The sequence below is a fragment of the Pararge aegeria genome, chromosome 23 (genome assembly GCF_905163445.1).
Source record: "Pararge aegeria chromosome 23, ilParAegt1.1, whole genome shotgun sequence".
Lineage (NCBI taxonomy): Eukaryota > Metazoa > Arthropoda > Insecta > Lepidoptera > Nymphalidae > Pararge > Pararge aegeria.
The window spans coordinates 772,729-793,945 of record NC_053202.1 but is presented as its reverse complement, the minus strand read 5'-3'; the positions used below and the strand labels follow the sequence as shown (position 1 = coordinate 793,945).

General features: G+C 35.6%; 1 protein-coding gene across 1 annotated transcript; it reads left to right on the top strand.

Annotated features, from left to right (window-relative positions):
- The first annotated feature begins 368 nt into the window (after window positions 1–368).
- Window positions 369–19,282, top strand: LOC120634232. Its single transcript, XM_039904706.1, has 18 exons — window positions 369–2,469; window positions 3,141–3,340; window positions 4,201–4,480; window positions 4,820–4,933; window positions 5,823–6,000; window positions 7,248–7,386; window positions 8,457–8,634; window positions 9,200–9,332; window positions 10,437–10,528; window positions 10,877–11,050; window positions 11,242–11,553; window positions 12,274–12,473; window positions 12,773–12,929; window positions 13,599–13,715; window positions 15,565–15,804; window positions 16,990–17,142; window positions 17,712–17,911; window positions 18,212–19,282. Exons 1-18 carry the CDS (start codon window positions 369–371, stop codon window positions 18,794–18,796), a joined length of 5,553 nt encoding a protein of 1,850 aa, XP_039760640.1. The 3' UTR covers window positions 18,797–19,282.
- Window positions 19,283–21,217: the final 1,935 nt, after the last annotated feature.

Genomic DNA, 21,217 nt, shown 5'->3' with positions numbered 1-21,217 from the left:
TTGTCATAATATGTCAATTATGGTAATTAATGGTGTTTGTAGAAAAATGACAACTTTTTTGTTCATAATTTTTTGTGATATTTTCTTTTCCAGTATTTCGATATAAAAATAAATGTAAAAAAAATTATCAAATATGTTATACTTCCAATGACACCACAATTGTGTAGTAAAGATTATTTGTTAGCTTCTTGAAAGTTACCATGAAACCTATAATATGTAGTTTACTCATACCTCATATGTACTGTTTCCTTTTTCAAATCAAGTTCAAATACTGACTTAACAAAATAATCGTTGTAACCATAGAAACGTCTAATAGAATTTGTCTCTCAGTAAATGTTAACCATGAGTTATTGGTAAAATTCAGAGAAATGGAAGCGTCATGTGTTCCTGCAAGTGATCCCGCTTATATAGAACGAAAGCGTAATGAATTAAAAGCATTCTATGCAAGTGCAAATTTCCCGCAACACGAGTTAGATAAAATTATTGAAAATGAGCTTAAACCTCTTATAGATGGTGAAATGAACAAAGATAGGCCCTATATTGCTGCATCTGCTCTTGGGCCTGTTAAATCGGAATATGAAGTCATGGCAGGACAACCATTTACGAAAGTGGAAGACGATACAGTGCCTCTAACCGCTGAGAAAACTAAAGAAATTATAAAAAACAATCCTGTAATTGCAGAAAAAGCAAAACAAATACAGATAGTAATGAACTCACACAGTTATAATAATGATATAGTAGTGCCAATGAACCAAATTAAGGTTTCAAATTACACCGATATGAAAGCGGAACTTGATTCGGCAGAAGGCAATACTGACAAGATAAAAAGAATTAAATACAGAAATATGCAAACATTGATGAATGCTGCTGCTGGTTGTAAGAAAAATAGTACAGCTGAAGACAAGCAAACTGTTGAAGAAGAAATAGACAATCATGAATCGAGCGAAGATGAGGAATTTGAAAGAATAGATACAGCTATTACAAAATATACCAATAAATCTTATGAAACTAGATATCAAGAAACAAAGGAAATGTTGAATCAGTTAGCAGATACATTTGAAGATCCTGATAACATACAAAATATGCAAGATAAACCTAGTAAGCTACCAATGGAAGAACACCCAGCATTGAAAGAAGCATCATCCTGTATTATTAAAGGGAGAAGACAAACCTCTGGTTTTGATGAAATTATAGAAAGTTATGCGATTAATAAAGTTTTAAATATATCTTTGAAAGAAAACCGTATCACTTTAGACCTTAGTGGAAACCTTAAAGATGATAAGGATAATAATGAACAAGATAAAGATATAGTTTTCCCCAAAAGTTTTGAAGTAAAACTGAAGGACACAGAAAACGCCTTAAAAGAAATTGATTTTATTTTAACCAATGATTATGATGAAATACATCTTAATGAAAGTAATGTATCAGATGTATTTGAATCAGCAGATGAGGATGAGTTGCCTGTTGAAAATAAAGACGTTAAATTAATTCAACAAAGTAATAAAGCAAAATTTGACGAAAAGATGGAGACGTCGTTGCAAAATACTTTGCACGCTATATCAGAATTTGAAAATAATGCAAGCAAAGAAAATAACGAACTTGAGTTTAAAGAAATGAAAACTATCGCTCAAAATATTGTTGAAGGAGCAGAATGTTTAAAAACATTTATCAAAGAAGATATAACAAACAAATTGAATAGTATGAACGAATTACTGAACGATGTAAATACAGCATTAGAAAACTCAAGGAAGTCTAATATTGCTTATCTTAAAATGAAGGAAGGAGGAGAGGTTAAAAAACGCGTAAAAGAAATTGAAACGTGTCGAGTGGGAGAACTACAGGGCGATGTGCACCGAAATATAATAACTGATGATAATGACAAAGGAAATGTTACTCTCTTAGAAATAGATGGTATACATACTGCGATAACAAAACTGAACGATGAAATAAAATGTCATGAGAACAGAATTAATAAGAGTAAAGAAAACTATGAAATGAGAAATCAAGAGTGCCAAGATTTTATCAAAGAAGTCGATGATGTTTTGAACAAATCCCAAAAAATTCTTCATCCTAAAGCACCAAATATAAGAAACAATATATTGGAAAGTGAATCGGAAGGTAGTGACACTAAGTCTGCGGAACCATTGAAAGAAGGTGCTATAAAGCGTAAAGAATTATGGGATATAGATATACTCTGCAAAGATAATACTAACAAGAAATTATCTGACTTTGAACAACAAGAATGTGCAAGAAAAGAGAGAATAGATCATCTATTGTACGAAATTAAGGATAAAATGAAGGATAACAAAGAAGTGTTACGCTTGGCTAATACTTTATTAAAACGTGAAGAAAATAAGAAAAATATAACACCGTCTAAAATACACGATTTACATCCTGTTGAAACAGATGACAAAGCGAAAGGTGATTGTATCGAAAACAACAAATTGTCATCGGCATTGCAAAATAAAGGTATGTTAATAAAATTTATTTCCAACACAGACATCAAAAATACTCATTTTTAACATTATACGAAAGGCTGTATATATTTTTGGTGTATTAATGAACACGTACACTTATATTGTAGCCACACAAGTCAAAAAAAACAAAACTGAAAACGAAATTCATTAAGATTTGTAGGTCTTTCTGCAACTTGTGCTCAGGAGGTTAACTAATGCTTAGCCAGGCCGGCAGTCAAAAGCTAGGTCCCTAGCTGGGTATATATTCGACTAATACTACAGGTATTAACCGAATAGCTGCCCAGCTACGGACCGAGGAGCCGTTTTAGAGTTTGAAAATACTTGAATATCGTTGTAAAGTGAATCTTATGTTTTATACGATTAAAGTTCAAATTTGCATACAATTCTTTAGCAAAAAGCATAAGGACAGGATTTGCGAGTCCTGTGTGGCATTAAGTCCATTTTATTTTACCGACAGGAAGTGTGATATGCATTCGGTTGCGAGCGAGCAAATTGTGATTTCTATAATCGGGACGCTGTATTACAAAAAGCTTGTGCAAGTAGTTTCCGGGAAGCAAAACCCGGGAGATCCAGCTTACATGACCGCAGCGCTCACCATTGCGCAATGTTGTCAATATTATTAATTCTAATTAATTACTTGAAAATGTCTATTTCATAACTCAGCTAAACAAGAAGAAAATAAAAGGCAGAATGAAGAGGCGGAGAAGAGGAGGCAGAGAGAGTTCCAGATTAAAGTGGAAAAAGAATTAGAAGAAATGAACAGAGCACCGCGAATGACGAAAGAGTTCATAAAGAACCACTGCAAACAACACAAGTTGTACTCTACGCCTTATCTGAATGACATTCTGTATTTGCATTTTAAAGTAAGTTTCTTTGAAAAACTCTTTTAGCTAGACAGGAATAGTTGTCAGACCTGGTGGGAATTCAGATTCTACCCTGGTGTGTCAAGATGTTCATCAGAATCAGCATGGCTTAGGCAGTGGTCAACCACGCATGCCAAGTGCGGATTGGTAGACTTCGAACGTCCTTAAGAAAATTATGGAGAATTCTTTGATGAATTTAAAAGATGTTTTCACGGTAAAATCAAGTGATATTTAATGGCTTAAATTAAAAACGCTCGTTATTTAGAAAAGTTAGAGGTGCATGCCGGGGATTGAACTGGGGGCAGGGGAGGGGGCGAGTTAAATCTACCCACTAGGCTATCATCGTTTACACTCTGTTACATACTTTCAATAGTCGATAATAATATAAGGCAATACATACCTTGGACTGCTACTGGCACTCGTTGATACTCCACCATATCGATTACGTTTAGAGCGCGCGCGATTTGCAGTGAACGGTAGATTTTTTAGTCCTTTGGACAGCTGGTGCCACTTTCGGCGAAGTTATAATTGACAGACGGTTGTCCCGATGGTAAATGGAAAAAAGGGTATGCTAGGAAAGAGCAAGTACCTAGGTGTAAAGCATTAAGCCGCCATGCGTATAACACCATGCATATTTCTGCCGCCAAGCAGGTTTGGTTTGCAGGTTTTAAGTGTAGGTAATTGTAGGCACATGTGGCTTAACTCCTATGCCGCAGCTTCATGGACGCAGGCACTTTGTAGGATGCATGCCCAGCCCTGCATGCCCTGCGAAGTGTATCTCTGTTTTTGGTTTTGACTAACCGGTTGTCAGTTATAACTTAAAAAAAAATAAAGCTGACAAGAATGATGATATCTTTCAGGGGTTTTCAAAAATCGAGAATTTAGAAGAATACACAGGCCTGAAGTGCATATTCCTTGAAAACAATGGAATACAAAGAATCGAAGGCTTAGACACTCTATCGGAACTCAAATGCCTGTACCTACATTATAACGTACTCAGAAAGATTGAGAACCTACATGGCTGCCCTAAGTTAGACACTTTGAATATAGACCATAATTTCGTAACAAAAATTGAGAATCTAGACGTTGTACCGGACCTGCATACATTAAGCATGGGCCATAATATGCTGACAAGCGTTGGTAAGTAAATTATTCATACTAGTATGGTTAAAAACTGTGTCTGATTTCTCCTAAGTTCATATTCTTCGCTTTTCATTCCAATGCGAAAGGAAACCTTTATTGATGAAGAGCAACTGCTGAGTTACTTGCCAGAATTTTCTCGGTAGAGTCTGTCTTCCGAACAGAAGGTAGATTCACTAAAAACAGTCTAGACTTATCTTAGATATTATATTAAAAAGTACTTATAGACTAACTAAGCAAAAATTTTAATTTTTTATTTGGTTGTAGGCTTTTTTGAGTTCGATAAGCATATCTTTAAACGTTGATTCTTAAATAATGCATTATATTATGTTTTTTCAGATGATTTGGTACATTTGAGATCATGCAGAAATCTATCGGTCGTGGATTTGTCCTACAATCGCCTCGAAGATCCTCTAATCGTAGATGTGTTGGCCGACATGCCGATTCTTAAAGGTACCTCTAGGTTCATAAATAGTTTTATAAGTTGTAGAGATATTCCGCTATTAGAAAATTCTCTAGGTTTAGGTTCTCGGCTATTAGGAGCTTCGATTCCAGCCCATTGATACTTTAGATTCGTTGAGCCATGTAGATAGTTCTGCATCTTCTGCGGACCTCGTCATGTCTGATTTAATCACGTAGAGATATCCTAGGGATAGCTATTTCTACTATCTAGAGCGACTCTGAGCCTTCCTAAGATGCCATTTCTCGGAGCCATAAGTCGCGCACTGTTCGAAGAACGCGGTCACCATTCCAAGATAAATCTGCCCCCGAGCCCATTAGTTCTCTGACTACAATGACATGCTCATTGCCTTGGCACGGTGACATTAACAAAGAAACGCTAAAGTATTGTATCTTTTAAGGTTCATGTATGAAAAAAAAAAAAAAAATATATATATATTTATATTTTAATTCTAAGCGAGATGGGCTTTATGTAATGAATAAATTGCAAAATCTAGAGATCCGCAATGACAGGTTGAATGCCGAATGACGTCACGTCTATATAAACATGTAAAATTATGTATAATGTACCGCTTGAACTTCAAAAATGTCCGCACTTGTTATTTGCGTAAATATCAATATTTTGTATTTTGCTCAGTTTTGCGTTATCAATTATCTTTAGCTATGGAACAAGGACTTACCAAAGCCCGAATTGACCTATCACATCCCGACTACTTCCGTGACACCCAGCGAAGATATTTGAGGAAAATATTTTTTTGCAATTTATATCATCAAAACGTATTATATTTGAAATAAAATAAGATATTTTTTTGTAATAGCAGGTAGGTCCTTCCGAACATCCTAAGGCAGTTTGTCAAAGTTAACCTCATGCCCATTTCCGCAGTTCTCGTGCTGACCGGTAACCCTGTGGTGCGCATCATACCGGCGTACCGCAAGACGCTGACGCTGCGACTCAAAGAGCTGCTCAATCTGGACAACCGGCCCGTGTTCCCTCGGGACCGCGCATGCGCAGAGGCGTGGCAGCGGGGCGGCGTGCAGGAGGAGATTGCCGAGAGGAAACGGTACAAATTGACATCAACAATCCATTACCGGACCATACTATAGAGCACAGATCTCCTCCCCCAATGAAAAGGGTTGAGGCCGTTATAGCCCACCTCGCTGGCCAACATTTTCCAGTAGTGGGACCTACTGGAAAATGTTTGTGTGATGAATACGAATGTTTTTCACTGTCTGTGTGTTAATCTGAATGTTATAAACATTTCATCGTCCTCATCATCATATCAACCCACTACCGGCCCACTACAGGGCACGGGTCTCCTCCCACAATGAGAAGGGGTTAAGGCCGTAGTCCATCACGATCGCAGATTTTGGACTAGTCAGGGCACTTGGCGCAACACCTCCGTCGTTATAACTAAGGCTCATCAGTCAAACCCTTCCACTTTTATCCCGGTCGCACTCCATCAACAAGGGTTGCACATCTTCCAGGCTGGACGCAACCAGAATCGCCATAACCAATACTTCAGGACCTGGACTTGTACATTTTGTTAATTCCTTTACAAGTTAGCTCTTGACTACGATCTCACTTGCACGGCTAGCATGGGCAGGAGACATTGTTCTCCCAAAATAATATGTAATATAAGCAAAAAAGTGCGTGGTTCGCGCGCTGTTGCCGATATTGTGGATGGGGTGGTAACTAGCCACTGCCGGAGATCCCACCAGACCAGACAAATTCATAAATAGTAAATTTTCAAATTACCCATGTCAGGGATCATAATCATAATAATCATAATCATTTATTTGCAAAAAACATGTCAAATTATAGATGTTACAAAAAGTTATACAGAACAATGTTTAGCCCATTTAAAGGCATGCAAATCTTAACTTAAAAATAATTAATACCATTCAGAATTTGATTAATTACAATTAATTTCATTAAAGCTATATAATTTATTTAGCCTAGTTTATTTTGTTTATGAACTATAGCAAAATATGAGAGATTTTCATATGATAATAAATTCATTATTAAATAGGTTTATTAATAAAAGTTCAACATAAATCATATAAAATGCATATGTAAACTAATATATTCGGTATTAATATTATGTCAAATAGTAAAATCATAATTAGTATAAAATTTCCTCCAATAAAATTATTAAAAAATCACTAACAGAGTAAAAAAAATCGAACCGATCGAACGCGGGACCTCCACTCATAAGGGCGCATCACCACGATGGTTGTCTAACGACACCTAGTAGGCAGTAGAGAAAATTACCGAGTAAAAGATTTATTCCTGTCTCACTTTTCGCAGGTGGATAGAGAGAGAGCAAGAGAAAGTCATGCAGAGCGTGCGCTACCTCATAAAGATGAGAGATGATAATCGCGCGAAAAGAGAAGCTCGTGAGCAAGAGGAAAGGGAGAAGTTGGGTCTTCCGCCTGTTGTTAAAAAGGTCTGAAATCCTTTGCACGATATTTTCGCCTTCTTAACTCACTTAAGTATATTAACATGCTAATTGTTTTTTTCTTATCAGCGAAATGACGCAGTGGGAAGCGTCTATTTTTCCATATAAACAAATTCAAAACATTCTAAGTATTGGAAATTGGATAAAAGCAGGCGTTACTTCGCGGAAATTCATTACATATTATGAAAATTAAGCTTAATTTGCTATACTTCGCGAACAGCAGGAGAACTCAGAATCTGTATGGTGTAATTTATAATTTCTTCAAACCGTAATACGGATCCTCGGCAATGTACCCTCTACGCACGTTTCGCTCCGAAACCGGAGCATCCTCAGGAGATGTTTGTTGACTTTACTATGAATAATAATTGTTAAGTCGTAATTCTAAGTGTTTACTTATTAAAAGACATAACACGCGCATAGTACCTACGCTACGCGACGATCGACGAGTCACATGATTTTAATTTTGCATGTAAACCAGCCTGTATCTGATTTCTTTCAGTAAAAACTATGGCAGTGATTTACTCAAAAACTATTAGGTTTTCAGTTTCACAGATAAATCTCAACGACAGTATATAATGTACCTCTAAAGCCTGTGAAGTATTATTTCGGTTTTCATTTACACGCACTAACAACACGTTTCACGTTTTTTAAATATAGCACACACACAATAACATGCTCTGATGTGCACCTCGATTAAAAAGTGCACATAGCATTGACAAAGCGTCATGTAAACTTAATTTGTCAAAAAATTGTTAGACACAACAAAAAACAGAAATAATTTACACATTACAAGATGATAGGTATAATATTTAAAAAAAAATTTAGAAAACTTAAATCCATTCAGTTTAGATACGTAATAAAAATAAATCATTCAAATCGATCACTGAGCCATATAGGTACTATGAGAGATACAGAACATATAAGTTATTATCTCCAGATACATCTACGGTTTAAAAAATGAAATGTCTAACTATCGTGGCACGAGATGTAAAGAACTCAATAAAATAACAAATTTTCACTTTAATACCCACTTTCAAATAACGATTTGAATTAAACAGGACGAAGAAGATATAGAGATTAGAGAAGCGGAAAAGAAGCAAGAGATAACAGCAGAATCAGACAGAGTTGAGACGAAACAAGGTGTTATAGTCGACATGCTGTCGGGATCCGAGGCTGATGACTCCACCAGTGGCAGCTCTAGTGACAGTGACAGCGATGAAAAAGACGATGGTCAAGGTTCGTTTATTGCGCCAATTTATTTGATCTTGTAAAATTAAACTACTAATAAAAAGAGTGCTAGTGGCAATACTGTTTCAGAGTATTGTAAATAGATAGCGCTCCTTCGATACCATTCAAATTGTAATTAACTCTCACATGATCGAATAGTTAGCTTACCGTATGTAGAAAATCTTACAAATCAGCACCCAAATTAATGAGATATTGCCCGATGTTGCTGCTGCTTGTATATTGTACCATCCATGCTTCAAACCTCACCAGTTTTGGAACTTATGTGCAATTAAATGCCACTTGTTTTAATGGTAAAGGTAATAAACATTTTAAGGAAACCTACCCGAGAGCTCTTCATAAAGTTCTCAAAGGCGTGTGAAGTCCACCAATCTGTATTTGGCCAGCGTGGTGGACTGCGGCCTAAGTCCTTCTCATTCTGGGAGAAGACCCGTGCTAGATAATGAGTTGAAAGTGTTCTTTAACTTACACACATAGGTATTTATGCTGTTTTTACCGACATGATAAAAAGGTTGTTTTGTCCGGAAGTATTGAATGTTATTTAATTGTATAATAGATGGAAAAACGACGAAAATAGAGTGGTCCAAAGTAGACAGTGGCGAACGAATGATACAGGAGCTGAAGGAAGATCAGCCGAATGAAGATCAGTGGACTGGATTTATGGCTGGGTCGTCTAATTTTGGTGATAAGTAAGTAGCATATAAACTGACAACGAAATTCAGTAATCGCGTTCGAGTCAATCAAAAAAATATCTTCAGACAGGCTAGGTGTTGTTTCCGAGAAAATCTAAATTATTAATGTAGAAAACGCAACTACCAAGCTAAAAACTAACAGCAAACAAACAAAAGCAACTACACTATAGCCTTATACGATAAAGAAAATGTTTGTGATATTGTAATTATTTAGGACTCAACGACACTGGAGCCATAAGCATTTTGTTACTATATATTTGTCTTGCCCACGCTAATTATTATTGGTTTCAGCAAAACACATTTTACAATGAAGATTCTTGCTGTACTCCGCGAAAAGCAAAAGAATTTGTACGGTGCAATTTATAATTTCTTCATATACTAGATTATTATTAAACTCTTTATTTGTATACCACAACATTAACTTATTTAAAATATAACAAAAACAGAAACATATCGAAAGAAGTAGTAATACAAAAGGCGGCCTTATCGCTTAATAGCGATCTCTGCCAGGCAACCTTTGAATTAGGAAAAAAAAAAGAAGAGGAGAATAGACTGCTGGTGGTACAAATATTAAAATACATACATGCGAATAACTACATGCTAATACATAAACTAGTGATCACAATATGCATACAATAGATCTTCCGCAGTTTATTCTCTACGCGCCTTTTGCTCCGACCTACGAGCATTCTCAGCAGATGTTGACTTTCCAATGAACAATTGCTAAATTTTTCCTTTCGCTCATTGCTGTTATCCGTCGTATCCCGATTACTTCCTAATAATCGTCTAAATCGCATATCCTCTTTCCCACAATCCATCTACCTCTTCTTCGGTCTTACTTGACTTCTTTGTCCTCCCCCATAAATATTTACCATTCTACTGGTAACTTGATGATCTATAGGGCAAAAATTATGATATATGAGTAATGACTTAGCTAGGAAGTAAATAAATCCAAACCTATAATTTACTCTCTTGTGAATAATTATTTTTAATAAACCATCTAGCAAATACGAAAGATTAGTTAGGATTATTTTATGTAACAAATTCAAGTATAGTTTTATTTAACTGACTTTATTTGACAAATGTATGTTTGGTTTTCAGCAAAGTTGTATCAGATTTGAATGCAATAAACAATTTATTGTTTAATCAGGCTCCGCATACCGACAAAAAGAAAATGCCTCAGATTCTGGAAGGTAATATTTATTATCTATTACCTTATAGTTAATTGCAATTTCGTACATATTTTCGTAAAAAATACGATCAGACTCGTTAATTTTGATTTCGGTCCTATACAAATTTCGTAATTAAATTGAACGATGAGTTTGGAACCTTTTCGTTAATGTTAACAAATTCATATAACGCGGTGTTTTTTGTATCTTTTAATATTTTACATTTGTTTACCATTTCCCACAAGGATCAATATGAATATAGCTGACTCTAACATGACACTTTAGTTCAGTACGATATGTTAACGAATCTATAAGCAACAACATTTGAAAGATCCAAAAACCTATTTAGAATAAACGTACTGAATGTTCCAGAGCGCAAAAATATACCACCAAGTGCTGATGCAATAATGCCTGAAACTATTTCTGAATCTCTTACATCAGGAGCTGCTAAACGGAAACCACTTATTGAAATAATCAAGGAGTATTCTAAAAAATCGCCAATGAATAATATCGTTTCAGAAAATAAAGATAATGAAATTAATAGAGGTAGGTGTTGAGTTTTTTACCAGATGCATAAAGGATAAACGTCAGTTTGTACAAAAATACTACGATTTGGAGCGTGTAAGTAAATTTTAGCCAATACTTATTTGTCCAGTGCCGATATTGATATCGTGCAAATAACAACTAATTATTTCATAAAACGCATAATAACAAAATAAAAATAATTTGAATTTTAGGTATGATTGAAGATGGAAATTTAATTATTGATGTTGATAAGAAAGTAGCTTTTAAAAAGGAAACCATTAATAAATTTGAAAGTATAGATAAAGAAAAGACTAATGCAATTGAACATGATCACAGTAATAGGAAATTAAAATGTATATCTATAAAAGAGGTTAAAGAACAGAAAGATACCGATGATGATAATAATAAAAAGACAGCAACAGGGGCAAAGTCCGAGAAGGGTACAGATATAACTAAAAATGATGCAAAAGAAGATATTAAACCAATTACAAGCTCTCAATCAACTAAGCAGACAGTTTACCCTTGTAAGTATCATATACTTTAAAATTTTTGTGTTTAAACATTACCTTATAGGCTTTATTCTGAAAACTTTAATTAATAAACTGTAGTAGTTTAGAAAATAACTTACTACGAAAGATACGAAGCATATAAACACACCCCGGTTAGTACTAAATTTTTGTTTTCATAATTTTACAAAATGAGGTTACGCGTGAATTGCTCAGAAATTTTGGAGTCCAAAAAACTACGAGCTGTTAATCACGTTGAACGTTAGGACTTCGGCTTCACTTTCGGGGGGCAGAGTTCGAATCCCAGCCTCAAAGTCTGTGCGTTTTAAGTAATTAAAATATCTCTTGCTTCAACTGTGAAGTAAAACACCGTGAGGAAACCTGCGTGCCTGAGAGTTCTCCAAGAAGATGTGTGAAGGCAAGGCGTGTGAAGTCCATCAACAACGTGGTAGTCAACGGCTTAAACAGTTTTAACTGAGGGGCTGTTCAAGGGTTGATATGATGATGATGATGATAATCACGTAGGTTGGATAAATTATTATTGTAATTGGCATTGTTATATAGAAATTGTATGGACTATTTATGGGGAGTGAGGAACTGGAAGAAGATGTTATATTTTTTCCAAGCCGCCAGTAAAGAAGCTGTACTTACTACGAGTATATCAAGCAAAGTTCGTCCCATGTTCTAGTGTTCTGTGTTTAACCACTTGAAAGATATGATACATTATTACCTTTTCAGCAACATCAGGTCAAGGCGACGGCGATGGAGTAGCTCTTATAAACTACATGGATCGCGTAAAATCCAACAAAGTATATGATGAAGGGGATCCAGATCTGCAGCCAAGTGCCGAAGATTTAGAAATCTTCAGCGAGCTAGAGAAGGAGGAGTTGGAGAAGGAAGCTAGGATCGCTAGAGGAGAACCTGCTATAGATCCAATGGTTAAATTAATTTTCAAACAAAAATTGGATTAGACTCAACAAACTATTTTCATTCAAATTATCTCTATCTCGAAAATTTAAAGGTTTTACTTTTTTAATGTATTTTGTACTCAAAATACATTAATGTTATCAAAACAAAGAAGGCTACTTTTTAATTTTGCTAGGACTAAGTTTCTGACCTTTTGCGGATGCAGAACAAATCTGAAACTCAGTTTTAGCAAAAATGACAAAAAGTAGACTTTATAAGTAATCGACAGAAGAATTAGTTGGGTTTGATTTGGATCATTTGTTGTTTATAGAAACTTTATGATGTTAAGACGATGGAAGCATTCCACAAGGCGCAAGAACCGGAGCATGCGCATGCGCTTACGAAAAAGAACTTTGTGACTACTTACAAAACGGATAACGCGTTTGACCGAGCTGCTTTGAGCCAGCTTACAGCGGGAGAGAAACCTGGTAAAGATCATTTAACCGTGCTCCAAAGCTCAGCCTAAGTTTAACGCACGGTAAACTTAGGCTGAGGTTCGGAACTGTATAAATAGTTAGTAGGTAAAGTTAGATTAATTTAATTATTTGATTTGAAACACTGAATCGCAATCGCAATTTGCAAAGTTAGAGTAAGTACCTACACCACCCTTTACTTACCTTAATTAAGTAAGATTTTTCACGTTTCAAACATTGGAGGATAAGTGGCCTTCAGCACATAGAAATTTTTACCAATTATTCAAAAATACAATGTAGTTTTAAAGTTTCTCGATTCTCACATTTTTGCTATGAAAATATTGTTTTTTCTATGCCCAATCAAAATTTAGAGTTTATAGCATTAAGGCAGACACGGTTCTTATAGACGTAAAAATAAGAGGGTATATATTAAACGATTTGTTTGATGAAGACAGAGTAAGTTATATGTACATAAATGGTCATGGGCAAGACACATAACTCGGAGAACTGATGGACGTTGGGGTTACAAGGTGCTGGAATAGCGACCTTGCACCGGTTGGTAGACCACCGACACGGAAGACGGATGACTTATTTGGAACTGCCTATAAAGACCTATGTCTAGCAGACACCCATTGGTTGATGATGAAATATATCGCAATTTGGCAATAGCTGCCCGTATTTCAGATGAGGATAAAATGAAACTGACTCATGTACCGGGCGCAGTACTACTTCAATACGTCGATAAGCAAACTCCGACTGAAGTTAATTACGAAATTGGCAAAGAGGAGATAGAGTCAGGAAGTGAGTATGCAAGGATATTTATAATTCTTACGCGCGTTTTCACTAAACCTAGTAATCGCCTTGATCGGATGCCTAGTGATCTATGTGTTTCCTAGGGAAACAAAATGTTGCACAACCACTTATGTGATGTCTAACGACGTTAGGCGCCGTTTAAAGTAACGACATCGATTCCTTCTTCACCGAGCAGATCTTGAAATTTAGGGGACTCGTAAACTGACCGATGAAAAAAATATGAATTTAGTTCATTTTTGGACAACCGAATGCCGACCCTGCTTTCTGAGTCCAAGTCCGTGGGTTCGATTCCCACTACTGGACAATATTTGTGTGATGAACATGAATGTTTTTCAGTGTCTGGGTGTTTATCTGTAAATTATAAGTATTTATGTATATTATTTATATAAATATTCGTCAGACATCTTGGTACCCATAACTACGCTACGCTTCCTTTGGGCCCAGGTGGCGATGTGTGTATTATCGTAGTTTATTTATTTATTTATTTATAACATTATAAACACAAGCAACCACACCTTGTAACAAGAAACATAGACAAGTTAGGTTACATGAGTTGCCTAATGAAAGTCGATTGGTGAAGGGTAAACGTATGTCTGGGAATCTTCTTTGATAAGCCGTTACTTACTTAGGAATTGCCTTGTCCGTCGTTAGTGAAAACGGGCATTACTCTATTAATACTACGTCAGGAAGGATGCGCTAATTTCTAAAATTTCATAGTGAGACAGGACCAAGGAAATGGCAATTGTCCTACTTGCAAGTTCATTTTCTTCATTAAAACAAATGTGTGCAGAATGAAACATTATTGTCATACCTATTTCAAAACCCTGAGTTTTGTAAAAATTATTATTACCTATTGTCTCCCAAGATTGAAGATTTTTAGTAGCACTATGATAGACACTGAACCCTCAAAAAGACACGTTTCACACAAATTATGAAACGTTTTAAATTAATTCAGAATCAAACCCAGAACCTTTTTAGGATGGGTGTGTATTATATACTTAGGTACAATGAACATAAAACTTAATTTTCTTTGCGAAAAGCATTCGAATCTGTACGGTACTCCACACAAAATCATCATCATCATCACCATAATAGCAACCCATTACCGGCCTACTACAGGGCACGGGTCTCCTCCCACAATGAGAAGGGGTTCAGACCGTAGTCCACCACGCTGGCCCAGTGCGGAATGGTGGACTCCACACACCTTTACACTTTACATAACATTATGTAGAACTTTCAGGCATGCAGATTTCCTCACGACGTTTTCCTTCACTGTTGAAGGAAGTGATATTTTAATTAATTAAAACGCACATAACTTTCAAAAGTTAAAGGTGCGAGCATTGATTCGAACTTAGCCCCCCAAAAGTTAAGTCGAGCTCCTACCCAATTGCTGACCGTCTATGTCGAAAATACAATAGATTAAATGCTAAGACAATTGCTATAATGCTTCTATAAAATTAAGCTTAATGTTCGTTGTATATCATGGAATTATGCAAAGAAACGCTATTCTATGAAATATCTAATAATTTCTAATCAAATCAAATGAAATCAAATTGTATAATTCGGAAAAACTAATAGGTACTAAACACTTATACATATATATAGATGTTAATATTTAGTGTTTCACGCATATTTTGTCGTTCGCATCGACATTTATAAAGCATGTTAAGTATAATGTCAGTATAGGTAAATATATAAATCAAGTCAAATATTTTTGTGCACTAAAAATTCCTTAATTGAATAAAATGAATTTTCACAAAGCAACTGAAATAACATAAAAAAGATTTTTAATAGATAGATATACATATATGCTAGATACTAAAGTCAATTTTGCTAGCATCATCTCCGGATACGGATTCCGTAAATATTTCGAGCGATACTGACACGAGTAGCTCGGAAAGTGAGCAATCAGCAGGAAATACTAAAAGACGACCCACTACAGCTAAATCTAACGGTCAAAAGGATTGCACAGCAGGTGCTATTAAATCTAATACAGATGTCGGAAATAAAAGGAGTACGGATAGTAATGAAAATGATAATTCAGAATGCGATGATGATGATGTAAAAGTTAACAAAGGTAAGTAACAATGTATTTGTATGAACAGGTCACAGGTTGCAGATGTGCGGATCCAAGTTCAGATATTGCGTCGTAATGCTGATAGGATTCATGTTATTGTCTGTGGACTCTACCTCCGGTTCGGAAGGCAGATTGTACCGTCTACAAGACGGCAAGAAACTCAGCAGTTGTTCTTTTCCATATTATCATCGTTACAATAGTTAATCTGTCTTGCGAGAGTTGGAATCGAAGCGGTGTGCTATCAAGTAACCTTGTCATTAAGAAATTTATCAATTGTAAAGTGATCTTGCTGTAATAAATGTGTTTTGGCACATTGTTTAACAGTATGAATTGGTAGGTTTTAGGTTACTTTAAAATTAGGTTATAAAAACATATACTCAAACCCATAAATTACTTTTGGACCTTTCGCAGACGATATGCAGTCGTCATCAATACAAATCATATACCTGTCGCTGAAGACGATTTCACTTTTTCTAAACTTCCTGCCTCTATAGGTAATAATAACAAGTCTGATAGCCGTTCTTGCCCCATCGAAGTCCTTAGGTAATTTAGCATCAGTTGATAAAAGATTTTTTACTTGAAATTGTTATTTCTGAAGTGAAACCTCTTAAGGCACGCATGACAGTTTTTTTATGTTCTTTTTTACCGGAAAGTATGCAGATTAAGCATTGTGGATAACGTTTTACTCATTTTTGCTTACACACGTTGGGGGCCTGTCTAGCCCGAGGGCTCCGTATCATTGATACGGCTGATACGGCGGTAGATACTCCTATGGCATTAGGGAACCTTTAAGATAGACTTAAATATTTTTAAGAAAGAAATTTAAAAAACAAACAGCGCAAATAATAAAAAAAAATACTATGCAATTTACAAACGGTTGAAGTGAAACGTTTGAAGAGAAGCTTACGAGAGCGGTTGTTGAAGGTTTCATTATTTTAATATTTTAATGCAAAATATTATATGACATTTTATGTCTCACCGACTTAATCCTATACATTTTTTTTTATCGTGACGCATACTCATAGAGTTTCAAATAATAACGAACTTTTCACTTCAAAAACCACAATCAACCTACTTACATTTCACACGGTAATACACGAGCAGCTTCTTTTCGTGTCCCGCGGGAAACCAGAACTCCAGAGATATAGAAACTAAGTAAAGTAAAACCATCAAAATTTGTTTCAGCGAGAGAGGAATCATTCTTTCATCATAGGAGAAGAATTTCTAATGTGTGTTGTTCGTCCAAGGACCTAATGAGCAACGTGGATCGTTCCGACGCCAAGAGATGTATTGTCGACACTATTAATTCATACGGCGATGATCGTTTTCCATCACAAGGTAAAACTATTATGAAGTGCATCAGAAGCCTCGATTCCAATATGTGTGGGACTTATAAGCTTAGAGCCGCCTCACTGCAAAAATTCAAAAATAGCTTAATATTAATTTACTGTGAGATGGTGATAACAAAAAAAAATCCGGCTAAGTTTGTTGTGGACTCTTCTTAGATCAGGGCGTGTTTAGAACTCTCTTAGCTTTAGGTTTAAGTTGGCAAACGAAGTTATCACCATTGCCTTACAATTATGTAAACATATATGTATGAACGCTTCATAAGTGCCTGTGATAGGCCTACCTACATAAATAAAGAAATTTTGAATTTGAGTTACGTAGTGGAAGATTTCATTGGAGTTAACACGCGCTGCGTAGTGGGACTTTTTTCATAAATTTTTACTAAACTTCTTCTCTTCTTCTTCCTTGGTGGCCTGTTACCTCAATATATCTAAGATCCTGGTTTCCAATCTTAAAAAAGGTTCTATGCCAAAAGGCATGTTAAGACAAACTCTTGTTAAGTTAGGGTGGTGTACGGTATGGGCCCAAACTATTCCTCCAATAGACCAATAACTTGGCAGGTGTCAACTATTCAAATATGGCTGAAAATGCACGCGTAGAAGACTCTGTTGCCACAGAGATATTGAACAAAACGCTGAAGTATGAGGAACAAGAGCTGTATAGGCAGATAGATGTGGTGACGTCACACGCGAGTCGAGTCGACAACCAAACTAATGCTATTATTGAGCAGATTTCGGATGAGCTTCAACATGAATGCTCGGTGAGTATTTTCATTGCGGAAATTAAGGGCGGAAACTAGTAACACGTAAACCAACATGATGAAAGCTAAGTCATGGTAAACCGTAGTATCTAGACACTACTGTTTACTATGAACAGTATTTCACGGTATTTCAATCAAATTTTCGAAAGGTTGCAAGGTTTGTATTTGTGTTGTGCATGTTTCGTTTTAATAGTTTTTTTTTAATACTGGGTGTATTTGCCAATTGAAAAGAATATAAAAATTAACACTCTTAGTTTTCTATTGTATATTTTAAATTTTCTAATTTATATTTATCATCAGTTACCAGAAGTATCTCGTATACTAGAGGCACACGTGGAAGACGTTGAACACAGATTAAGGGCGGAAATGTACGAAAACTACGTCCCTTCTCCTGATGACTCTTCTGACGATGACTCGTCTGATGACAATGAAGCTACTTTGATACCAAGCCATGACAGTTCGGGACTTGAAGACACATTTACAGAAGATTATGATATGCAAAGGGCGGTTGGTGCAGGTGCCAATGATTCTGGTTTTTGTAACGAAGACAATCATAACGCGATATCTGTAGACGATGTTAAAAGTGATAGAGGTAAAGAATACAAAAAAAAATTAAGGAAAGATGAATCTGGCGACAAAAATAAATCTAATGACGGTAATAACTTTTTATGTCATGTCGAAACGGGGGCAAGTTATGATGAATCTGATTACAAAAATGCTAAAGGTGACGTTCATGCTAATATTTCAGCGGAGGATGAAATCTTCGAAGATTGTGTTGCTGACATAGATCCTACAAACGCTCGAATAGAAAAGGATGCAAATGCAAATCCCGTTGAAGAGAAATACACTTTAGAGATGAAATTAGCTCTAGAAATGAAGATGTAATTTTTAATTTTTAATTTTTAGGGATGCATTGATCCCTTACAAAATATTGATTATTCAACATTTTTTTTATTATTCTGCACTGATATTTAATAGTATTCACAAATTCAAGTGTGGCTATAGTGTTAGCGATGCAGAACGGAAAGTTTGCAGGGGACCGACAGCGTTAATTTATTAGCAATAACTCACAGTGCCTTGCGTGTTTGGAGTTTCCTCTTCGTTTGTTTTAGTATTCTAATCTCTATAGTTTAATCATAGTTTCACCACAAAACCTATGCCTTGAAGCCACCGCTACCCAATTTTTAACTATTGGGCAGCCAATCATTCAATCATCCAATTATCCAATAGTTAGCATTTAGAATTTTGCTGTTGGTGCTACTAGGAAGCATTGTAGCCATTAGGAGTGAATCTATTTTTTTACGTCTAATGAAAATCCATTGCAGTTGAGCATGTTTACGGAAGCGAGGAGAGAAATCATCTGTCCTTGAATTTTAGCATCAACAGCCTTTTAAATGCATTTTTATATTAAACTCTATAAAATAGTGGATTGTGAATCTAGTTTTGTAACATTGCATTTTATAGTCGAGGCGGTATTAGCGAATACGCTAAGAAAGCCGAGAGTGTAATGAGTAATGTACTAAACGCGTTTCATATTACGATTTTCATCACACTTGCGAGAAAAAAAACAGGATAAACTTTTAAATACGTTCTCGGAAATAAACTGAGCTTTTTTTTTGCTGTTTTTCCACTGTATGAAAGTTTAATACGCAGCTGTCTAGATTTTGGTCAAATAGTAGTGTTGCCCAAATGCAAGAACAAGACGAGACTTAGCCAGTCTTGGTCTTGGTCTTGCGCCAATACACCTGGTCTTGGTCTTGGTCTTGGTCTTGCGCTCCCAGTCTTGGTCTTGGTCTTGGTCTTGCAGCAAGAGTCTTGCAAGTCTTGCAATTACCTATTAGTCTATTACTATTTATTAAAGTTTACTTTAAATCTTAGAAAAACGTATTAGAATTGGAACATTGTGAGCTTGAATTAACATAGCTATAGTAAAGATCAAGCAGATTAATAAATAACTGAAGATTTGATAAGAAATTCGAAAAATCAACTGACCTATATGTCGTTTTCCATGGAAGTAACTGTTTCTTAATAAACATTTATGATTTATAAGCTTACATTTGCTAAAACATGTAAAAAAACAAATTAATTACAATAACTTGACTGTATTTTAAAGAACAATACTTATCTGTCTAGAAAGAGATTGAACCCTCAACTTATAAGAAATTTAATAAAAGAGTTTTACGATTTATCATTTATTTGAATAAAAAATAAAATACAACACAAATCAACAGCTTTATCATTAGGTTATGATACTTTATATCAATTCTTTTGACCAAAAATTAATACAAAGTAACCATCTGGCTGACTCATCACTTAACCTATTTCTATGTTTTCTAATTACTAATGATGCTTTAGAAAATAACCTCTCAGCAGGTACTGAAGTTGCAGGTATTGAGAGAAAATCACGGGCCATTTTCGATAAAATCGGATACTCTGTCTCATGCGTCCTCCACCAATCTAAAATCACCAATCTGAAACTTATTTATTCTTTGGAACACCTGTAGGTACTCTTAAAATTCGAAATTATTTTGCATGAATAGTGTCAAATGTTATGATTTCGGCGCGGCGGCAACGATTGTTTTAGATTTCAAAAGAAGCCGCCGGCGCGTGTATCATAACCATGTACTTCCGAAAAGCGGCAAATTTCTTTGAGAAGTAAGTACAAAACCTTTGATGCCGCATTATCAAAGTGCCGATGGTTAAAACATAACTATGCATGCACTCAGTTTGATTTTAATAGATATTTTTTTATTCGCTATGTTTATGGTATTAGTCGTAATGCGCATAGGTCCAGTTTTTCATATTCTTTGATATAGTTTTTTGCGTCTCATAGAATTCCTAAGCGTACCTACCTACCTATACACCGAACTGTTACACCTAACTACTCCGTGAAATAGCGCTAAGTCCTAGCTGCAAGACGCAAGAGTCTTGCAGGCTATGTCTTGTTCTTGCTCAAGTCTTGCACGGTCAGTCTTGGTCTTGGTCTTGCTAAAAATACGCGGTCTTGTTCTTGGTCTTGGTCTTGCAAAAACGCAAGAACAAGACCAAGACTGCAAGACCAAGACTGAATTTGGGCAACACTATCAAATAGTCACAATAAGTCCCTCGACTATTATTCATAGCGGCGTAAAATCTTCTTTCTAATTACACTGGACACTTTAAATTATTATCAATACACCAAAAAGCGAAAATATATTAATTAGGGGAAATGGCGCGACGACTTCTGTTTCTCGCACTTAAGTAAACCGATATACAGCCAGAATCGATCGCTGGTATATTAGAAATATAATAAAGCAATATTTTCGT

What these genes read in the sequence shown, in the direction of transcription:
- LOC120634232 (XM_039904706.1), top strand. Translation starts at nt 369, where the DNA reads ATGGAAGCGTCATGTGTTCCTGCAAGTGATCCCGCTTATATAGAACGA. An exon ending in TAATATGCTGACAAGCGTTG is followed by an intron (nt 4,481 to 4,819) that starts GTAAGTAAATTA and finishes ATGTTTTTTCAG; the next exon opens with ATGATTTGGTACATTTGAGA. An exon ending in TGATGTAAAAGTTAACAAAG is followed by an intron (nt 15,805 to 16,989) that starts GTAAGTAACAAT and finishes AATTTGTTTCAG; the next exon opens with CGAGAGAGGAATCATTCTTT.